A 16,526-nucleotide genomic window follows, 5' to 3' on the forward strand; every position below is an offset into this window, starting at 1 on the left:
ACTATACGTTCTTATAAATTTCAATTCGATCGAGCAAAACATACTAAAGTTTCTTATTCCTCCACTGCACCACGTTTTCCACGAATCTACTTTTCTATACTAAAGTTATTTCTAAAACGAAACGTGCAATACTCACCCAGGTATGAGGATGCTCCTTTCCCAGCGAAATCTGATCTCTTGCACAAATTCGTACCATAATTGCGCCAAAGCGCCAGCACCACCGAGATTGTACGTACAATGAGCTGCGACGATAGCGAGGCGCCAAATTAAGCTGTCCATCGCACACGTTTTTAATCCTCTCCACTGATCTTCGTCCACGTTACAGGTACTCACGTCGCCGTATGCAGCTTTCTAAAACATTTGATATTTAATTTCCTCGCTTTGTGGCAATGTGTCTCTTAAAACTAGAGAAAAGAAAAAAGAAAAAAGAAAAAAGAAAAAGGAAAAAAGAAAAAAGAACAATATTACTCACAGAATTCTCATCGGCATCGGGGAAAAGAAAATATAACAAAGACAATAAGATTTCCTCTTGGATCGGCCCTTCTACGCTTTTATTCTTTTTGGCAGTCGCTTTGCTAACTACCGTCGAAATTGTAGGTATTCTAGATTCGGTTAGTATATTAAAAACCGAACTCAGCGATTGATCTTCATTTTGGGGGAACATCATTAGGTCACCTTGCAGATCTGCTATACTTTTAAAGTTTGATAAATATTCTCCGAGGAGACAAACCGGGGAAGACACCATTTTAACTTGCACAGACCATTCGGGTGCTAGCTGTGGTTCCAAGTCTGTAAAACTTTCGCTATCGACTACCACGTTTTCTGACATTTCGGGCCAAGTGGTAAATAAATGAAGTTCCCTGAAACGGACGATCGAATAATCTAACAAATACGAGTACGTATATTGCTAATTCTTATTTTTCTTCTTTTTTCTAAGGTATTTACGCTATAGGATCGTAGGTAGCTCCAAACGGCAGTTTTCCTAATTCAGCAACTCCTAATGTTTCTCCTTGCATAAAATCGAAATCTGGAGGTTCTTGAGTCCACGTACTGGTGGTCCAATCCTTTAATAAATACGAAAACCTAGCAGATATCGTTACCGGATCGAGTCTTACTCCGCAACCTTCTCCAATTTTCTGTTTGAACAAAGCCAATAAACCTGAAAACAATACCGATCTGTCAAACAATTATCATAAATTTTGTTAGATTAGCGTTACATCGTTATATTTATGAAAATATTATAATTACTTCTATGCTTCTGTTTTACAAACTATATTCATACCGGTAAGGTATTTGCAGTGGGGCGGTATTTTTTTCAAATGTACCATGTCGAAATGAGTGCAAATCCCTTTTCCGATACTGGTTCCCAGATACATTTTTTGCCACGGTTCTTGCACTTGTACCAAAGTAGCTATATCGCTAGAAATATCGAATAAATATTATCGACGCTTTTATTCAAATAACTTACGATCAGATTATAGTTGCAACGGAAGTAATTCATAATCGAAGAAGTAAAAAAGGAACTTGTCGAATTACCAATTTGCATTACTAGCTGCGATCGCTAACGAGCTAAGCAAGATTCTAATTTTGGTTTCGTCGGTAACAGATTCTTTTTTAGCAGATTGTAAAACAAGAAATTCTCTGACTCCGTAGTAACGTGCTATCTCCAAATGAATTTGGTCTACTCTAGTGAAATCGTTCAAAGTGTTCATCGCATCCTTATGACACTGCAATATTTCTTCCTCGCTGTCTTCCAGATAATTATCTTCATCTTTGTCTTCTAATTTCAATCGAAAGTGTTTCAATAGAAATTCTGCGTCTGTGGTGAAAAAAATATACTGTTTACCATTTCAACTTCCATAACCCACGCGTCTCTTTTGTCGGAACAAAGAAAGACTACAGGTTATACGTGTATATACGAACCAGCAAAGTAAAGTTTTTCAAAATTCTCTTCCCATTGACAGTTGACAAAGTCGCCAGACTTTAAACAACGACCAATTTTCTTATTGGGCAATTTCCATTCGTGCATAATTTCTTCGAGACGGGCTATAAACACCTCCCATTCCGAAGCTGTGGTGAAGTCGTGATGATAAAAGTCTTCGATTTCAACGTTATTCATGTTTAGAAACGTCAAAACAGATTGGAAAGATTCGTTTACGAACAAATCGAACGGCTGACCGAAGATTATTCGAGCAACACGCAGTTGTTACCTTCCGAGTTCAGAGAACTTTGACCAATAATAGGTAGAGTGCGCGATAGTATATTTCAGATTTCAAACGAAATTCGCGTAATAAACTTCTTTATTCGAAGAAATTCGTAAATCGATGGCTGACGTTTCATTTCTTTCTGCTCGAAAAACAGTTTTACGAAAATGTGCTACCTAATATGTTTACTGTATCAAATAAAAAATATAAAAGTACAGAGAAAAGATCGAGAACCTCTACAGAGGCGTCGCTAGTGTAGTTATCAAATATTTAAAATATTTAAAAAAGAAAAGAAAAGAATAAAGCCTCGTAATCCAGTTTCATGCATAGAATAGTATCAACTTGAAAATAATATTAATATAAATTCGAGAAAATAGTATAGACCAAATAGGATAGACCTTAAAGTTGCCACTCGTCGAATATTTTTAATTCGATGTTGAATACGTCGTTCTAAATTCCAAAATAAATTATTTGGAAAAAGTAAATACGAATATTGAAATATTTATAGTTTTATTCGCTCGAACTATACTGTATTTTACGACGAAAACAATTCGAAGACCGTTGTTTGAATTAGATGTCGAATTTATAAAAAAAGGCTTATCTTAAAACGGTCGGTGTACATTGATATTTTGATATTTTCGAGTTTTCAACTCTACAATTAGGGTTATGCTATTTATAACCAAACTTCCGAACAAAGAGTATATAAATATATGTATATGAATAACTGAAAATTAGTAGAAATTTCCCTCTTTTACCAGTGTTTATAACTTTGGCATATAATCCGGTTCTTTGAAAGAAATATTTTCAGAGGTATAAAAAATCCTCGTCCGCAAAGGGTTCGCCGCACTTCGAATCCGAGAGACATTTACTATCAATGTTTCACGAAGATTGTCGAAATTCGAATGGTCATCGAACGCGTCGACGCGTTTCGAAAGTCGATACGATGTTCAAAGGCCGACGAGAAAACAAGGAAGATTCCCGTTGCGCGTTGACATGCTTGCACGCGGTATTACGATACTCTTGATTTAATTCAGCTGATAAATGTTAACGCGAACAGACACGGGATAACAATTTATGCGGTTCTACTACCGCATAATTTATACCTCCGCGTATCTCGGTTTGCCGCATCAAGTTGATCAACCGTTCGCATTTACCGCTCGATACTCGAGTCAATAGCACCGATATCATCGAATGGATGTCGACGATGCGATCGTACGTTTGTCAATAATTAGCTAGCATTTTTAAATATGTACAATGTAAACCGTAAGAGAACCGGACGTCGATCGCCGCGTCTGTTGCATCTGCTACGAAAATCAGAAAATATGATCGGAAATTGGCGCTCGCGCGTTTCCATTTGATCGACGGAAAAATGAAAGGAAGTGCCACACCACGGCACTGTATCGCAACGGACGTGGACGGGCACTGGTGTAGACGGCAGAAATCGTCCGGGACGAATATTCGACTCTAACCGAGTTAAAGAGGCGCGCGAAAAATTGTACCGCGAGAGTGTAACTCCTTCGATGATGATAAGATAACCCGTTCCGCGTGATCGTAACAGAAATAAGGTCGACGAGTGGACGGTACGAAAACAAGTAAAAACTCGCTAGAAATGCGTACAGGGAAACGCGCGTGTACATACATAGTTTGAATTAATTCGAGTTCATCGAATCGGAAATCACGGTGAACGCGAGCAAGCGACGCAAAATCGCTTTATAGAACGCGTTCCGACCGTTTCCCGAGGTTACGCGGTCCACGATCACCGAGACGAACGTTAAAAAGAAATCGACCGTTCGACGACGGATTTGCAAACGAGCGCAAATAATTGTGAAATTTCCGATCGCGTGTTTATTTCTCGGATACGAAACTAGCGCTCGCGTACGTATTACACATAGCAAACGTATAAAAGTCTGCAGTCCGGTCACGATTCGCGATCGAGGAGCCAGCAGAGCACGGCGTTTCCTCTCCGGCCAGAGCCGACGCTAATGCGATAGAACGTTCGTTCCCAGGGTTTTGACGCGATGCATTAGCACACGCAGTATGGGTGTCGTAAACGGTGCGCACGGCGCGGTCGCGTACAACGAAACTCTGGTTTTTATTTGTTCCGTTTAACGACGTCCCCGCGTTCCTCGAACCGGTGCGATAATTAACCGGACGAATATCGGTGGTGGCGAAAAGCGAAAGATCGATAAAAAGATCGACGAGCAGATCGGAAGGGATCTTCCGACGGGATCTTCTTCGCGGTTGCATAATTGTTGGGAACGCGTACGCGTATACGATGTTCGACGAAATGGAAAATTTGTGACCGTGGTGAATCCGAACGAAAGCTTCGATTCGCGCGAACGCACGGAGTCGTGTCACCAGTCGCCACCGCGATGAAACGGTTTCATGAAGTTGCACAGTGTCGGATGCGGCTGCAAAGTGACGGCGATCAAAACATACGGGAGCACAATTGATAACGACTCGACCGAACGGTCGGTTACATTCGAAATTGTTTTTGTTCTTGTTCTTGTTGTTCGCGCGTTCGCGTCGGACGGATCGCGGTTTTCTCGAGCTTGCGGTATACGGCGCACGACGAATGTTTCAAACTCGATCGGAAAACACAGAGGATACGTGCAACTTGGACGAGTCGAACGCGTGCTCGTACGATTTTTTCGGCGAACGAACGTTTTCTGCGATCGAATCGACTTTTCTGTCATCGAGTGTCTCGTCGAGAAGCCGTTCGAAATAGAAGCTATCGTAAACGTCCGTAGCGTAATGTAACGAGAGAATCGGGTGATCCAGGATATTGCGCAGCCGGTGGACAATATATTTATGGTTGTCGGTTTTATTTAAAGCGGTTGAACGGTTTCTTTTATAGCACGATCGTGGAATAACAGAAATCGTATCGAGACGCGTCTCGACGTATGAACCGTAAGATTTTGAAAAATAATATTTGCCGTGGAACTTGGCGTATAATTTGGACGTCTCGATCGTTCGTAAAATTGATAAGCCGTACGAGAAATAATATTTGGTTACGCGTCGAGCAGAGTTAATTTTTCATTTTATGCCGTACCGAGAGCTTAACGTTTTAATCGTACTTTGGTCGAAATTATATATATAGAACGTTGAATTTGCAGTTAATTTCAACTTCGACCATGTTATTCGGAAGTCTATAATTAATAATTATAGTTGACACGTATCGCGTTAACCCTCCGACGGCCGGCGTCGCGTACCCATGATTTCACCATGACGAACACCGCTTCGCTACGATATCCATAATATTATCTGCAATTACGTATACTTTGTGGTTTTTACACGGTACAAAAATAGAAGAAATATTTCTTAACGAAGATAACGAGAAATTTTGTTTTTATTCAACGGACCGATCTAGTTTTATAAATCGTTGAAACGATGTAGTATTTATTCGAAGAATACGTATCGCGTCTCGAATCGTATCGTCCAAAATTTAGGCATACATAAAAAAGCGAAACGCGCGGCAAACGAGCGAGCTATAAAGCCAGCGAGAAAGAATGGCATGCAATTTCTTAGATAATATGTCCGGTCGTGGAACGAATGCTACACATTTTTCTCGGTTCTTTGATCGGAAACCGCGGTTGATCTATCTGTGCGTAACACGGTAACGTTATCCTCGATAATTATAATATAATTTTTGGTTCGAAAAATATTGTTCATTGCCGATAATTGTTATCGAGAGAGAGAGAGAGAGAGAGAGAGAGAGAGAGAGAGAGAGAGAGAGAAATTGATTTCAGTTACCAATTGGTGAGAGTTATACGGTTGCTAAAAAAATTAACCTTTTAAAACTGGACCAAGCGACTTGAATTATTTTTAGATGATAGCGGGACTGGTTTACGAGACGATGATCAAAATGCTTTTTTTAAAATTTTGCTAAACTTTAAACTGTTACGAACAACCGATAAAAAATTTCCTCGACACTAAACCTGCCGATTATTAAAAGCGACTAACGCGCGTTCATCTATGGAAACGACAAGATTGAATTTATTTGATATACGTCGATACTTTTCACTATTTTTATTCCAACGGTTGCTCGAATCAACGTATCGATCGGATCGTTTCATTTCCTACGAAAGAGAGTCTTTGCATCTTGAAGAATTTTCAAATAAATCGTACGAAAGCGGCCATTTTTTAACTGGCACGGTAGGTGCGGTGTTAATAATGGCGATAACAAAAATATTATCGACCTGTTCCACGATCGTTATCCGTAACATAACCAAAACGATCGAAAGCCGGTATTCAAGTATTTGGGAAAGTTTTGTTTACCTTTTCTGCTGAATATTCTTCGGTAAGCCCACGATAAGTTTCGGTTGGCAATCTCCGTTTGCAAAAATTGTTGGCGCAATCTCGTTGATTTCGATCCCCGGTTTCAGCGTTCCAAGCTAGTCTGCAAGACGGAAAGAAAATTGGTCGCTTCTACGAAATTTCTCGATATTCTTACCCGTTGGTCGGTAGTACGTACGTACGTGCATAGGTGTAAAGTCGCAAAGACTCGTGGCGAAAGTAAATTGTACAATTTCCTTCGTTTTTCGGCGGTCTCGTCGAGAAATCGGAACGGCGGCTAATCTAGAATTGAATGAACGCAGGACAAGGTGCGTGGAACGGAAACGGAAACGGGAACGGGAACAAGAACGAAAACGGGTACGGGAACGAGAAGGGAACGCTGGCGAGACGAACCGAACCAACGCGGGCCAACTCCGATTAGAGGTTACGGTGTCCGCGAGACGGCGACTCCGTCGTAGTTGCAGACGGGATTGCAGTAATCGCGCACGTGTATCCGTCAAGTGCGAGTAACCGCGCCACGCGGTCCTCTTTCTCCCTCTCCCTTTCTCTCCCTCCCACTCTGTCCCTCTCGGTCTATCTTTTTTCGTTTTCACACGTGCATATCACACGTTTCTACCTCGCGCGGCATGAACGAACAGTCGGACCGTTCAGTAGTTTTTCATCGACGGACCGGCGAGTATCTCGCGGCTAGTAGTTAGGTAGAGGAAAAGCGAGAGGGCCAGAGGCACGGAGACACACGATGCCGGACAAAGTCGCGCCAGCCGAGAAGCGGGTCTTGAGGCCCATCGGGTCCGACTCCGGTTCCGATACCGTCAAATTGCAAAAGGAACTGGGATTATGGGACGGCGTGGCGATCATCGTCGGCATCATCGTCGGCGCCGGAATTTTCGTCGCGCCGAAAGGTGTTTTGATGAACAGCAACAGCGTGGGACAGGCGTTGATCATATGGGTGTTTTCCGGAGTGCTGTCGCTGATCGGAGCCCTGTGCTACGCCGAACTCGGTGAGTCCGTTGAAATACGAACGAGTCGATTCGATTCGATTTCGATTAGAATCGCCATGCGATTTGGTTCGCGCGTGGAGCTCGCGTCGCGATCCGCGTTCGATGAACCCCGCGCGTTACGATCGCTCCGACACGTCGTTACGTTTCAAATAAGATACGTCAAACTATTTCGTTTGAAGGTATTTTTTGTTACGAACAAATTTAGAAATAGTTATTTATTTCATTCGCGTTTCGAATCGAACGTACAAATTTGCAGTTTCCAGGGCCATCCGCCGGTTCACCGTTGACCGTTACGATATTCCCTGATTTTCTTTTTACAACCGATCGTCGTTATCATCGTTATCGTACTACTTTACGGTACGAATCTTCATCGAATAGTTTCCAGTAAAACAAACAGCTTTTACCTTTTCAGTTTCTTCCATACATTACACGGCGTGGGTCTGTAGACAGACCTAGCGGCTCTTGCGTCACTTCTCGGCTCGCGTCGCCAGGTGCAGCGCTCGCTCGGTTACTCGGCTACTTAAAATTCGTTCGTCGATCTTGTCGAAAAGTTGACTGAGAACTTGATTCCGGCGTGTTCGTACGCGTCCAAGGAACGGTTGAGAAATAAAAAATGTGGCTGAAACACAACGATTCGCCAATAGTGGCCCGCGTTAGTCGGTTCCGTGTAAACGCGGACAGTGGTTGTAATACGAGCGTACAAAATACATAATACATGTATGTACCTGAAAATTTCGATACGAGAGTCCGTGTATTTTCTCTGTGTGTGTGTGTGTGTTTTTTCAATTCTAGAATATTGCATTCTTTTCGACGCGTAACGCGTCACGATAAAACTGGTGCAACATCTTAAAAAATAGTTTTGTTACGCTTATAACGTAACAAAGAATGACTTCGAAGGCTTCGTAACTTTGGTGTTAAAATTTTGTTATCGGCGTATGACGCGTACGCATAATGAGATTACAGAACATTATCGTAAAGTATAACTGGGTCGAAGAAGCGGATATTATTGGTGGAAATAATATTGAATTATTTATACGAGCCTGTAATAATACGTATACATATAAATGTACGCGAGACTTTTTCTTTCCAAGAACTATCTGGAGCACGCCTCGACGAGGTAAGCTAGATAAGTCTGGTACGTCGAGCGGCGATGCGACGGTCGAGATTCGGCATTTGATAGGATACTATGAACGGCAACGAATAAACGTGCAATTGAAACATTTCGTTTTCGGTAGCGTCGACGAATAGCTGAGATTTTGCCGATTAAAACGAGCCCAAACACGACGTAAATCGGATTTACAGTTATTTCAGATGCGAGAGTTAGGCGACACTCCCTGTATAATAATTTCATTATTATTAGACGAACGTAACCCGATTTGCATCGCGTTTGGATTTTCATCCGCGTTCGAAGGATGGAAGCAACCTTTGGCAACTTTAAGATGCCTGGCTTTTAGCGACATCCCGGACTCGCCGTTCGAGCGCGATATACATATTTACCAAAAAGGTTTTAAATTCAGTCGTTACGAAATTCGAAAATGTTCATTGAAAATTATTTTCCAAGTCGACACCTACGAGCACCGGCGCCGTAGAAGAAGCCGAATTTTCGTAGTCGAAACGATGCTCCTCCGCGAAAGTCAACGAACGAAAAGCCGTTGAGCCGTGACACGACGAGTCTGCATCGTTCAACGATAAGAGACACGAAGCTGCCGAGACGAATCGGCGGAATTACATCACAATTAGCGATGCGTATAATTCAATAAAGCGTTGACCGACCTTTTTTCAGAGTTCAAAGATCGGGTCAGATTGGCCGTGCGCCTCGAAACGATTCAATTACAGCAAATTGCTCGTCCTACGAACCGAGTCACGCGTATTCGAATATCCGACAAGGAGAACGTCGACGCTCTTGCGTCGTCGGTCGATCGTTTCTTCGCCAAAGTCTCGCGCTTTCGAGCGAGTCGTTTCGCGGAGCAAACCTTCGAATGAAAGGGAACAGCGCGCGCGACTCGTCGAAATCGAGAGAAATTTTCCTCTCGATAACCGAACGTACACGTATTTTTCACGCAACGATGTTTGGATTTCAGGTACGATGATTCCGAAATCTGGCGGCGATTACGCGTACATCAGCGACGCGTTCGGCCCGTTTCCGGCGTTTCTCTATCTCTGGGTAGCGTTCTTCGTTCTTGTTCCAACGGGGAACGCGATCACCGCCCTCACGTTCGCCGAGTACATTTTGCAACCAGTTTGGCCGGGTTGCGTGCCTCCCTACGAAGCGGTGCGTTTACTCGCCGCAGTCATCACTTGTAAGTTTCTTCGTTATTTTCCGCGTAATCGCGCGCGATCGAGCCCCGATATCGCGATAGCCCGATTTCGAGCACGCGTCGCGACTCGAACGTGTCCAACCGCTAAAATATCGGAGCCGTCTTGCCCGCAGGTTTATTGACAGTCATCAACTGTTACAACGTGAAATGGGCTACCAGAGTGCAGGACATCTTCACCGCCACGAAAATTTTCGCGCTCGTGATCATCATCGTAGCCGGATTCTGGTGGCTCTGCACGGGCCACACGGAGAATTTCCACCGTCCCATGGCCAACACCAACACGCAGCCCGGCTACATCGCTTTGGCCATTTATTCGGGCCTGTTTTCCTATTCGGGCTGGAACTACCTGAACTTCGTTACCGAGGAGCTGAAGGAACCGTACAAGTAATTATGCCATTCATCGTATCGCTTATCGAACGATATCCGATTCGGCAACGATCGCGGCGTCCGTTCGACTCGACGCTGTTTCTACGCTCTTCTACTTTTTTCGCGCGCCGATCGATTTTTCACCAAATTATTTTTAGAATCTTTACAGGAGAAGTTGAACGATCGATCGAAGGAAAAGACCGATCGAACTTGGGAAATAATTGAAAACGAAAGCTCTTTGGTAAAAAAATTTACGAGAGGTCTTTCGACTCGTTTGTCAAAATCGAAACACAGCGAAGAATCGTTCGAAATCTAGACGAAAAAGATGCTTCGCCGAAACACCGTACGACCGATTCGGCGAACGAAGCGTGTTGCACGCCGCTCGCGTATTCGACATTGTTCTTGTACACCTGCTCGGTGTTATTATCGGGCGAACGCAAATACAACTGCAACCGCAATTTCGAACGGAAACGATGAAACGAGAAAACGATATTTATCGTCGAGCTCGTTGGTTTCGTCGATACGATCGAACCCAGCGTTCGACAGCCAGCGTTCGACAGCCAGCGTTCCCGACAAGTTGAACAAATCGTTTAGTCATCGGCGACACACGCGTTTTATGTTCTATCGATAAATCGCATCGTCGCGTGGTCCAAGTTCTCTTCGATCGTATTAAAGGTACAATAAAAAAGGAACAAAGAGCTCCGTAAAATCCGTGGCGCTATATTTGAGCGAATCGCTGGAAAAACGACGCATCGGTGAAGGATCTTTGCGCGGTTCAGAAGCTATATTTATACGACGAATAAAACGGGCACGCGCACGCTCCGTCCCCGTCCTCGTCCCCGTCGACGATCTTTGCCGCATTATCGTGTATCAATCTTCGTCCTTCTTACTTTCGCAGGAACCTACCGAAGGCTATTTGCATATCCTTGCCATTGGTTACGGTAATTTATGTTCTGGTGAACGTCGCTTACTTCGCCGTGTTGAAACAAGACGAGATTCTTTCGTCGAACGCGGTGGCGGTGGTAAGTATCGCTTCCTTCTGCGCGATCGACGATGTTGACGAGCGCGCGTCGCGCTATCGCTAGGTATCTAGGTCCGCTCTTTAAAAGTAATTTACAAAAGAGTTTCGCGCGTATTTCGAGTCACTACTTTACGCGCGCTTTACACGCGATAATGCGCATAATGGGCAAAGCGAGATTGCTACTTGCACTCGGAGCTTATCGGAATGAACGTTCTCTTCGAAACGACTGCGACGGTGTCCGGCGACTTATGGAGCGGGATCGTGTAAACCAGCATGCACGCGGACGAGTTGCTCGATCTTCTCGTCGCTCCTGTCGCGCGTTCGCGCTTCTTTGTAGCATTATCTGCGCGTTATATATGTACAACAAGCTTTTCCCTATCTTCTTACAATTTCTTGCTAAATCATAATTACGCGCGCTTGTTCGCGTTTGCTCGTGGTAGACCATAGCGGTAGATGTTGCGCGTCCACTTGTTATTTTTAACTAGCTGGAACGATTAAAGAAGAAGAGACTATTTTGGCTCTCGCGGTTCGTCGTCATCGATTCGACAACGTTTAATTGTACGTTATTCGCGGTGTGCAAATTATATCCGTACGACCGGCGCTACACGCGTAACGTATATACACGTGCGCGTAAAGCGGAATTAACGGACGAATCTATAATTTGTTGCATAGACGTTCGGGGACAAGCTGCTGGGCGTGATGTCTTGGATAATGCCATTTTTTGTGGCCTGCTCGACTTTCGGCGCCCTAAACGGAGCTATATTCGCGTCTTCGCGATTATTCTTCGTGGGGGCGAGAAACGGACACTTGCCTGCTGCCATTGCTCTCATCAACGTCCAGAACTTAACGCCGATGCCGTCCCTCATCTTCCTCGTGAGTCTTCTTATCGTATACGATCTCGAATCGTTCGTTGTTTCACGTATTATCCGCGATATCGCTCGTTAAATTATCTATTTTGCGACGACTATTCCACGTTCGGTGAATTTTCTTCGACTTCTCCGTTTTTACAGATCTCTCAATATTTACGAACAACGTCGAATATTCTGCTTGCTCCGCTCCTGCGACGAAGCAGGAAACGACGGAATATTTAATAACGAAAAAATAAATGTTTTCGTCTCGTCGCGGTCGCGATATTCGGACTCTCGCGTATTCGTATTCGTACGTACTATAATATAATTTCCGTTTCTAGTGCATTATCACCCTGGCACTTCTCAGCATAGAGGATGTATACGTGCTAATCAATTATGTCAGCTTCGTCGAGGCACTGTTCACTACGCTCTCCGTGTCTGGTCTCCTCTGGCTTCGCTACAAAAATCCAGACCGTGAACGACCGATCAAGGTGCGTATCATAGATTTTTTGCTCGTTTCAACCGAACCGCTCCGCTCGAGGTACGCAAAGATTCTTAACCCGTTCAACTTTTATATAGATTTACGTTATCACGTTTTCACGTTCAAGGAAAATGCTACGGCGGAATTGACAGGAAATGTTTCCGCTTCGATTGTTCGTAGGTCTCGATCGTGTTGCCGATCATATTTTTCGTTATCTGCGCGTTTTTGGTGACGGTTCCCTGCTACGTGTCGCCCTGGGAAGTGGGTGTCGGGGTAATAATCATCTTATCCGGTATACCTGTCTACTGGATTTTTATTCATTGGAAAAAGAAGCCTAAATGGATCGTGAGGTCGTCTCGTAAGTAACTTCCGCTTATTACGTTGAACGTTCCGTCTGCCGCAACCTCTGGCAACCGGGGAGTAGGCGACGGGAAGCTACGGTACGAAATAACTGTACGGTTATTTTCCTTCGAACGTAAACTATCTTTCTCGTACTTTTATCCAGCACACCGTGTGCACAACTTCGGAAAATGGCAGGACCGCGCGACCCCCGTTCCTTTCCAAACACGCCGCCGAAAACTTTCCCCACCGATACACTCACGGTTGTCGATTATTTTCAATCAACGATGTACATACGCGCGCGTACATCTGCCGGCGAACCGCCATTGCGGATAACCAGACTCGGAATAATTGATTCGTTCCGTTGCAGATAATCTGAACATGGTGTGCGTGAAGCTGTTTATGTGCATGCAGGAGCAGAAAAGCGATTGAGATTCACGAACGAGAGAACATCGAATCTCGTTCCCCGTGACGCGCGAGCGATCCGTTTTCTCGTGGAAATCGTGGTAAGTCGGGTATGGAAACGCGCGGCTGAACCAACTCGTTCGTTTTGTCCGCGGGTTAAAAACGTTGGAAAAGCTGCGCAACGGCGGCAACGAACGGGCCGTCGCGCCGCATAGTTCCGATCAAATCCGACGGATCGATTCGTGGCAAGAATCGCGAACCACGACGAATTTCGAATTCCTCGAGTCGCCCCGATTGCGGCGACCGATTCGCAGCCGCGTATCTTCTCCGCGCAATTTTACACGTACATACCTCCGAACGAATGCGGCGATCTTGTAGTCTCGGCAAAATGCGTCAATTACTAAATTCCTTTGTCGCGACGCGACGCGACGCGACAAACAGGATCTTTCCTAGGATCCCAACTCGCGAGAGTACGTACCGCGTAACGCGATTGCGACACGTTCGGATACGCGTTCGATCCTGGGAGAAGACGTCGCGTCGTCGTAATATCGTAAATCGAGGCCCCGACCGTCGAAGGACCGATCGGAGTCTAAGAGCGAGCAACGATCGTTCCGTGCACGATATATCGGTTCGTTGTCTTTTCTATGCAAGATGCCGATTACCGATCTCGAAACGATATCGTGCGACGATCGCGGGATAAAAAGCTTTCTACGCACAGTCCCACCTACCGAAAATATTCGTCGAAACGCGTCGAAACGCGTCGAAACGCGTCGAAACGTGTCGAAAAGAAGAAGTTGTCTGTCCGACACGCTGGCTAAACCGTGCGTTCGAACGCGGAACGTCGTATTTTAATAAACGAAGCAGCGCATACATATATTTATATTATTTAATTGTACATACAACGCGAGCAACTATAAATTATTCGTCGTTGTTCGCGTACCGGTGAACCGCTCTTCCGTTCGATATAAGTTCTCGTCGATGTACGCGTAAGTAGCAATATATGTATATTTTACGCGTCCGATTTATTTGCGATGCTCTCCCAACTGGTCGCGCGTACCGCTAAATTATAAGGTACCGAAAAGAGGAACGGTCTAACGGAATTACCCTAAGATCGTTGCGTAAGATATGTTTTTAACGTGTTTTTAGAGCGGCGTAATAGGATTTACAAATAGGCGGAGAAAATGCTCTGTCGATTCGAAGATACAGGGGAGAGTCAATCGAGAACTCGGAATTGTAATATAGCAAAATATTCTGCTCTTCCTTAGAGAAATATTTTTTCCGATAACACGACGAAAAACCGAAAACCGATCGATCGATCGATCGATTCGTACGATCGTCGATGACCGATCGCGTGCCTTGTAAGCTATGTAAAAACAACAAAATTCTGAATTCTGTGAAAGTGTTCGCGGACGATCGCATCGAAGCGATACGAAATTCGAATACCGATTTTCTATTTCGTAATAACTAGATATGCTTTCGTTCGGAAACTAAATGTAACGACACAGTAATGTTACAAAATTTTCAGTGATTCGCTAAAATAACAATTATATGCTGCAACGAGTATGCGCGCACAGTGATCGACAAAAGAAAGTTCAAAGCCTGATACATACGAAAGATACCACAATTTCTGTAAACTGAAATTTTATCTGAAAGCAGCATATTTATAAACATCTTATGAAATAACGATAACAAAAAATTACAAAGACTGAATAGAAAATTAATAGCTTTTTGAAAACAATGATACGAATGAAAAAACTAAGCGTAGACAAAAATAAGTTTAATTCTACATTTTGCGATTATGATTTTTATTCTGCGATATTTTATATACCTATTTTGTAAGACTTTGTTGCTGTTTATTATAGCTTGTAGCCTTTTTTACATACTTTTCAAGTACTCTGTATAGATATTTCGTTGTACACGTATACGTATATGTACACACATTTTGTTTTACCAAAATCGTTCCGAGGTTTCCAAAATGGAACCGAGATCCGGAGATTACGATGGCCGCTCGAATTTTAAAATATTTCTCCGTAATAGGATTGGGCGCTGCACCACCTTTCTACGCGTTGTAAAAAATGATTTTTACACGCATCGACGCAGTCGATACCCCTGTCGTAATAGTCGATGGAATGGATTTTACTTTTCGAGATGGTTCTACACCTTAAATTTTATCCTTTTTCATTTATTTTTGTTGCTTGATTGAAATTTTGTATCGTCCGATTCCGAAAAAGTTACGAATACTCGTAAACGGAAACACCGACGTTAAACTTTCTTTTGCCCATCGCTGTATTTAAAATAACCGATTATTATATACCGCGATTACTTTAAAGAACACGATCGAATAAACGAAGAACTTTATACGATATTTATACGATAAACTTATAAACGATATTATAGCATTTCTATCGCAACATAGAATTTAGTAATTTTTACACCTTCGCACATATTATTGTACCGTTCGAAATCAAATTCGGAATGCGGTCGACGCGATTAGCAATTTGTACTATGTATAATATTACGATACGATACCGGTGCTCGGAACAGGTGACAGCGAACTTGTTCACGAGAAACTAACGCTCGTTCGTTTCACGATGCGCGCGACACATCGAATGCCTTGTTAGAATGCCCTTCTCGCTAACATGTGATTACAATACGCGAGCTGTTTCCGAGATTTCGGCAAACTCTAGCGTAAACGCGATACTGCAAACAGCTCGCGGTCAACTCGCAAACACCTAACCGGTGTAACACGCGGCATTCGTATGCGACAAAATCAATTTTTAGACTCGCTCAAGGGCAGTTGGATACGTGTTTTCGGTTCGGTTATAACAAGACGCATCGTCACCCTTCCGCGTAAACGATAGAAGTTTGTTCGAACTTTTGTTAGAATTTTCGCAACGATTTGTAATTTTAAACTCCTCGTTTTTACCATCGTACGCGCAGCATCGATTTTTTAATAAGCTCTACGACAGTATTCGCGAAACAAGTAAACGGTGAAAAAGCGCCTAATACGTATAAGCAACGAATATCGTAACGACAGATACAGCAAATAATGTAGCAACGAATGTAGCTACGAATCGTATTTTATTATACCACTTTGTTATACGTATCGTTAAGTAAGTACAAGCGAACGGAAACTACAAACTGTAAATGAAATATTAAGAGGATGCCTTTTCATCCTTTCGATAATAAATACAAAGTACCAAATGAATATATATCCAATCGTAACTTGGTTCGATTCAATGAATAA

The 16,526-nt window shown here is 43.5% G+C and overlaps 2 protein-coding genes across 6 annotated transcripts in view; one reads left to right on the top strand and one right to left on the bottom strand.

Annotated features, from left to right (window-relative positions):
* Window positions 1–8,118, bottom strand: part of Rab3GAP1 (RAB3 GTPase activating protein subunit 1) — a 31,879-nt gene extending 23,761 nt beyond the window's left edge. The window contains exons 1-9 of one of the 5 annotated variants that reach the window (XM_033477675.2): window positions 7,906–8,118; window positions 6,683–6,782; window positions 6,483–6,603; window positions 1,924–2,097; window positions 1,537–1,819; window positions 1,283–1,419; window positions 946–1,159; window positions 473–860; window positions 137–351 (exon numbers count right to left, since the gene is read on the bottom strand). In XM_033477675.2, the coding sequence (XP_033333566.2) occupies window positions 137–351; window positions 473–860; window positions 946–1,159; window positions 1,283–1,419; window positions 1,537–1,819; window positions 1,924–2,029 (1,343 nt within the window). In that variant the 5' untranslated portion in view covers window positions 2,030–2,097; window positions 6,483–6,603; window positions 6,683–6,782; window positions 7,906–8,118. Of the gene's footprint in view, window positions 1–136; window positions 352–472; window positions 861–945; window positions 1,160–1,282; window positions 1,420–1,536; window positions 1,820–1,923; window positions 2,221–6,482; window positions 6,604–6,678; window positions 6,820–7,905 lie in introns of those variants that run through there. The other 4 variants (XM_076526814.1, XM_033477677.2, XM_033477676.2 and 1 more) reach the window with 4 other exon arrangements.
* Window positions 7,232–16,487, top strand: mnd (L-type amino acid transporter minidiscs). Its single transcript, XM_033477679.2, has 8 exons — window positions 7,232–7,501; window positions 9,583–9,801; window positions 9,933–10,203; window positions 11,084–11,207; window positions 11,879–12,079; window positions 12,396–12,545; window positions 12,716–12,893; window positions 13,245–16,487. The coding sequence occupies exons 1-8, from the start codon at window positions 7,240–7,242 to the stop codon at window positions 13,304–13,306; spliced, it is 1,467 nt and encodes a 488-aa protein (XP_033333570.1). The 5' UTR covers window positions 7,232–7,239; the 3' UTR covers window positions 13,307–16,487.
* The last annotated feature ends 39 nt before the right edge of the window (window positions 16,488–16,526 follow it).

The sequence above is a fragment of the Megalopta genalis genome, chromosome 16 (assembly GCF_051020955.1).
Source record: "Megalopta genalis isolate 19385.01 chromosome 16, iyMegGena1_principal, whole genome shotgun sequence".
Classification (NCBI taxonomy): Eukaryota; Metazoa; Arthropoda; class Insecta; order Hymenoptera; family Halictidae; genus Megalopta; species Megalopta genalis.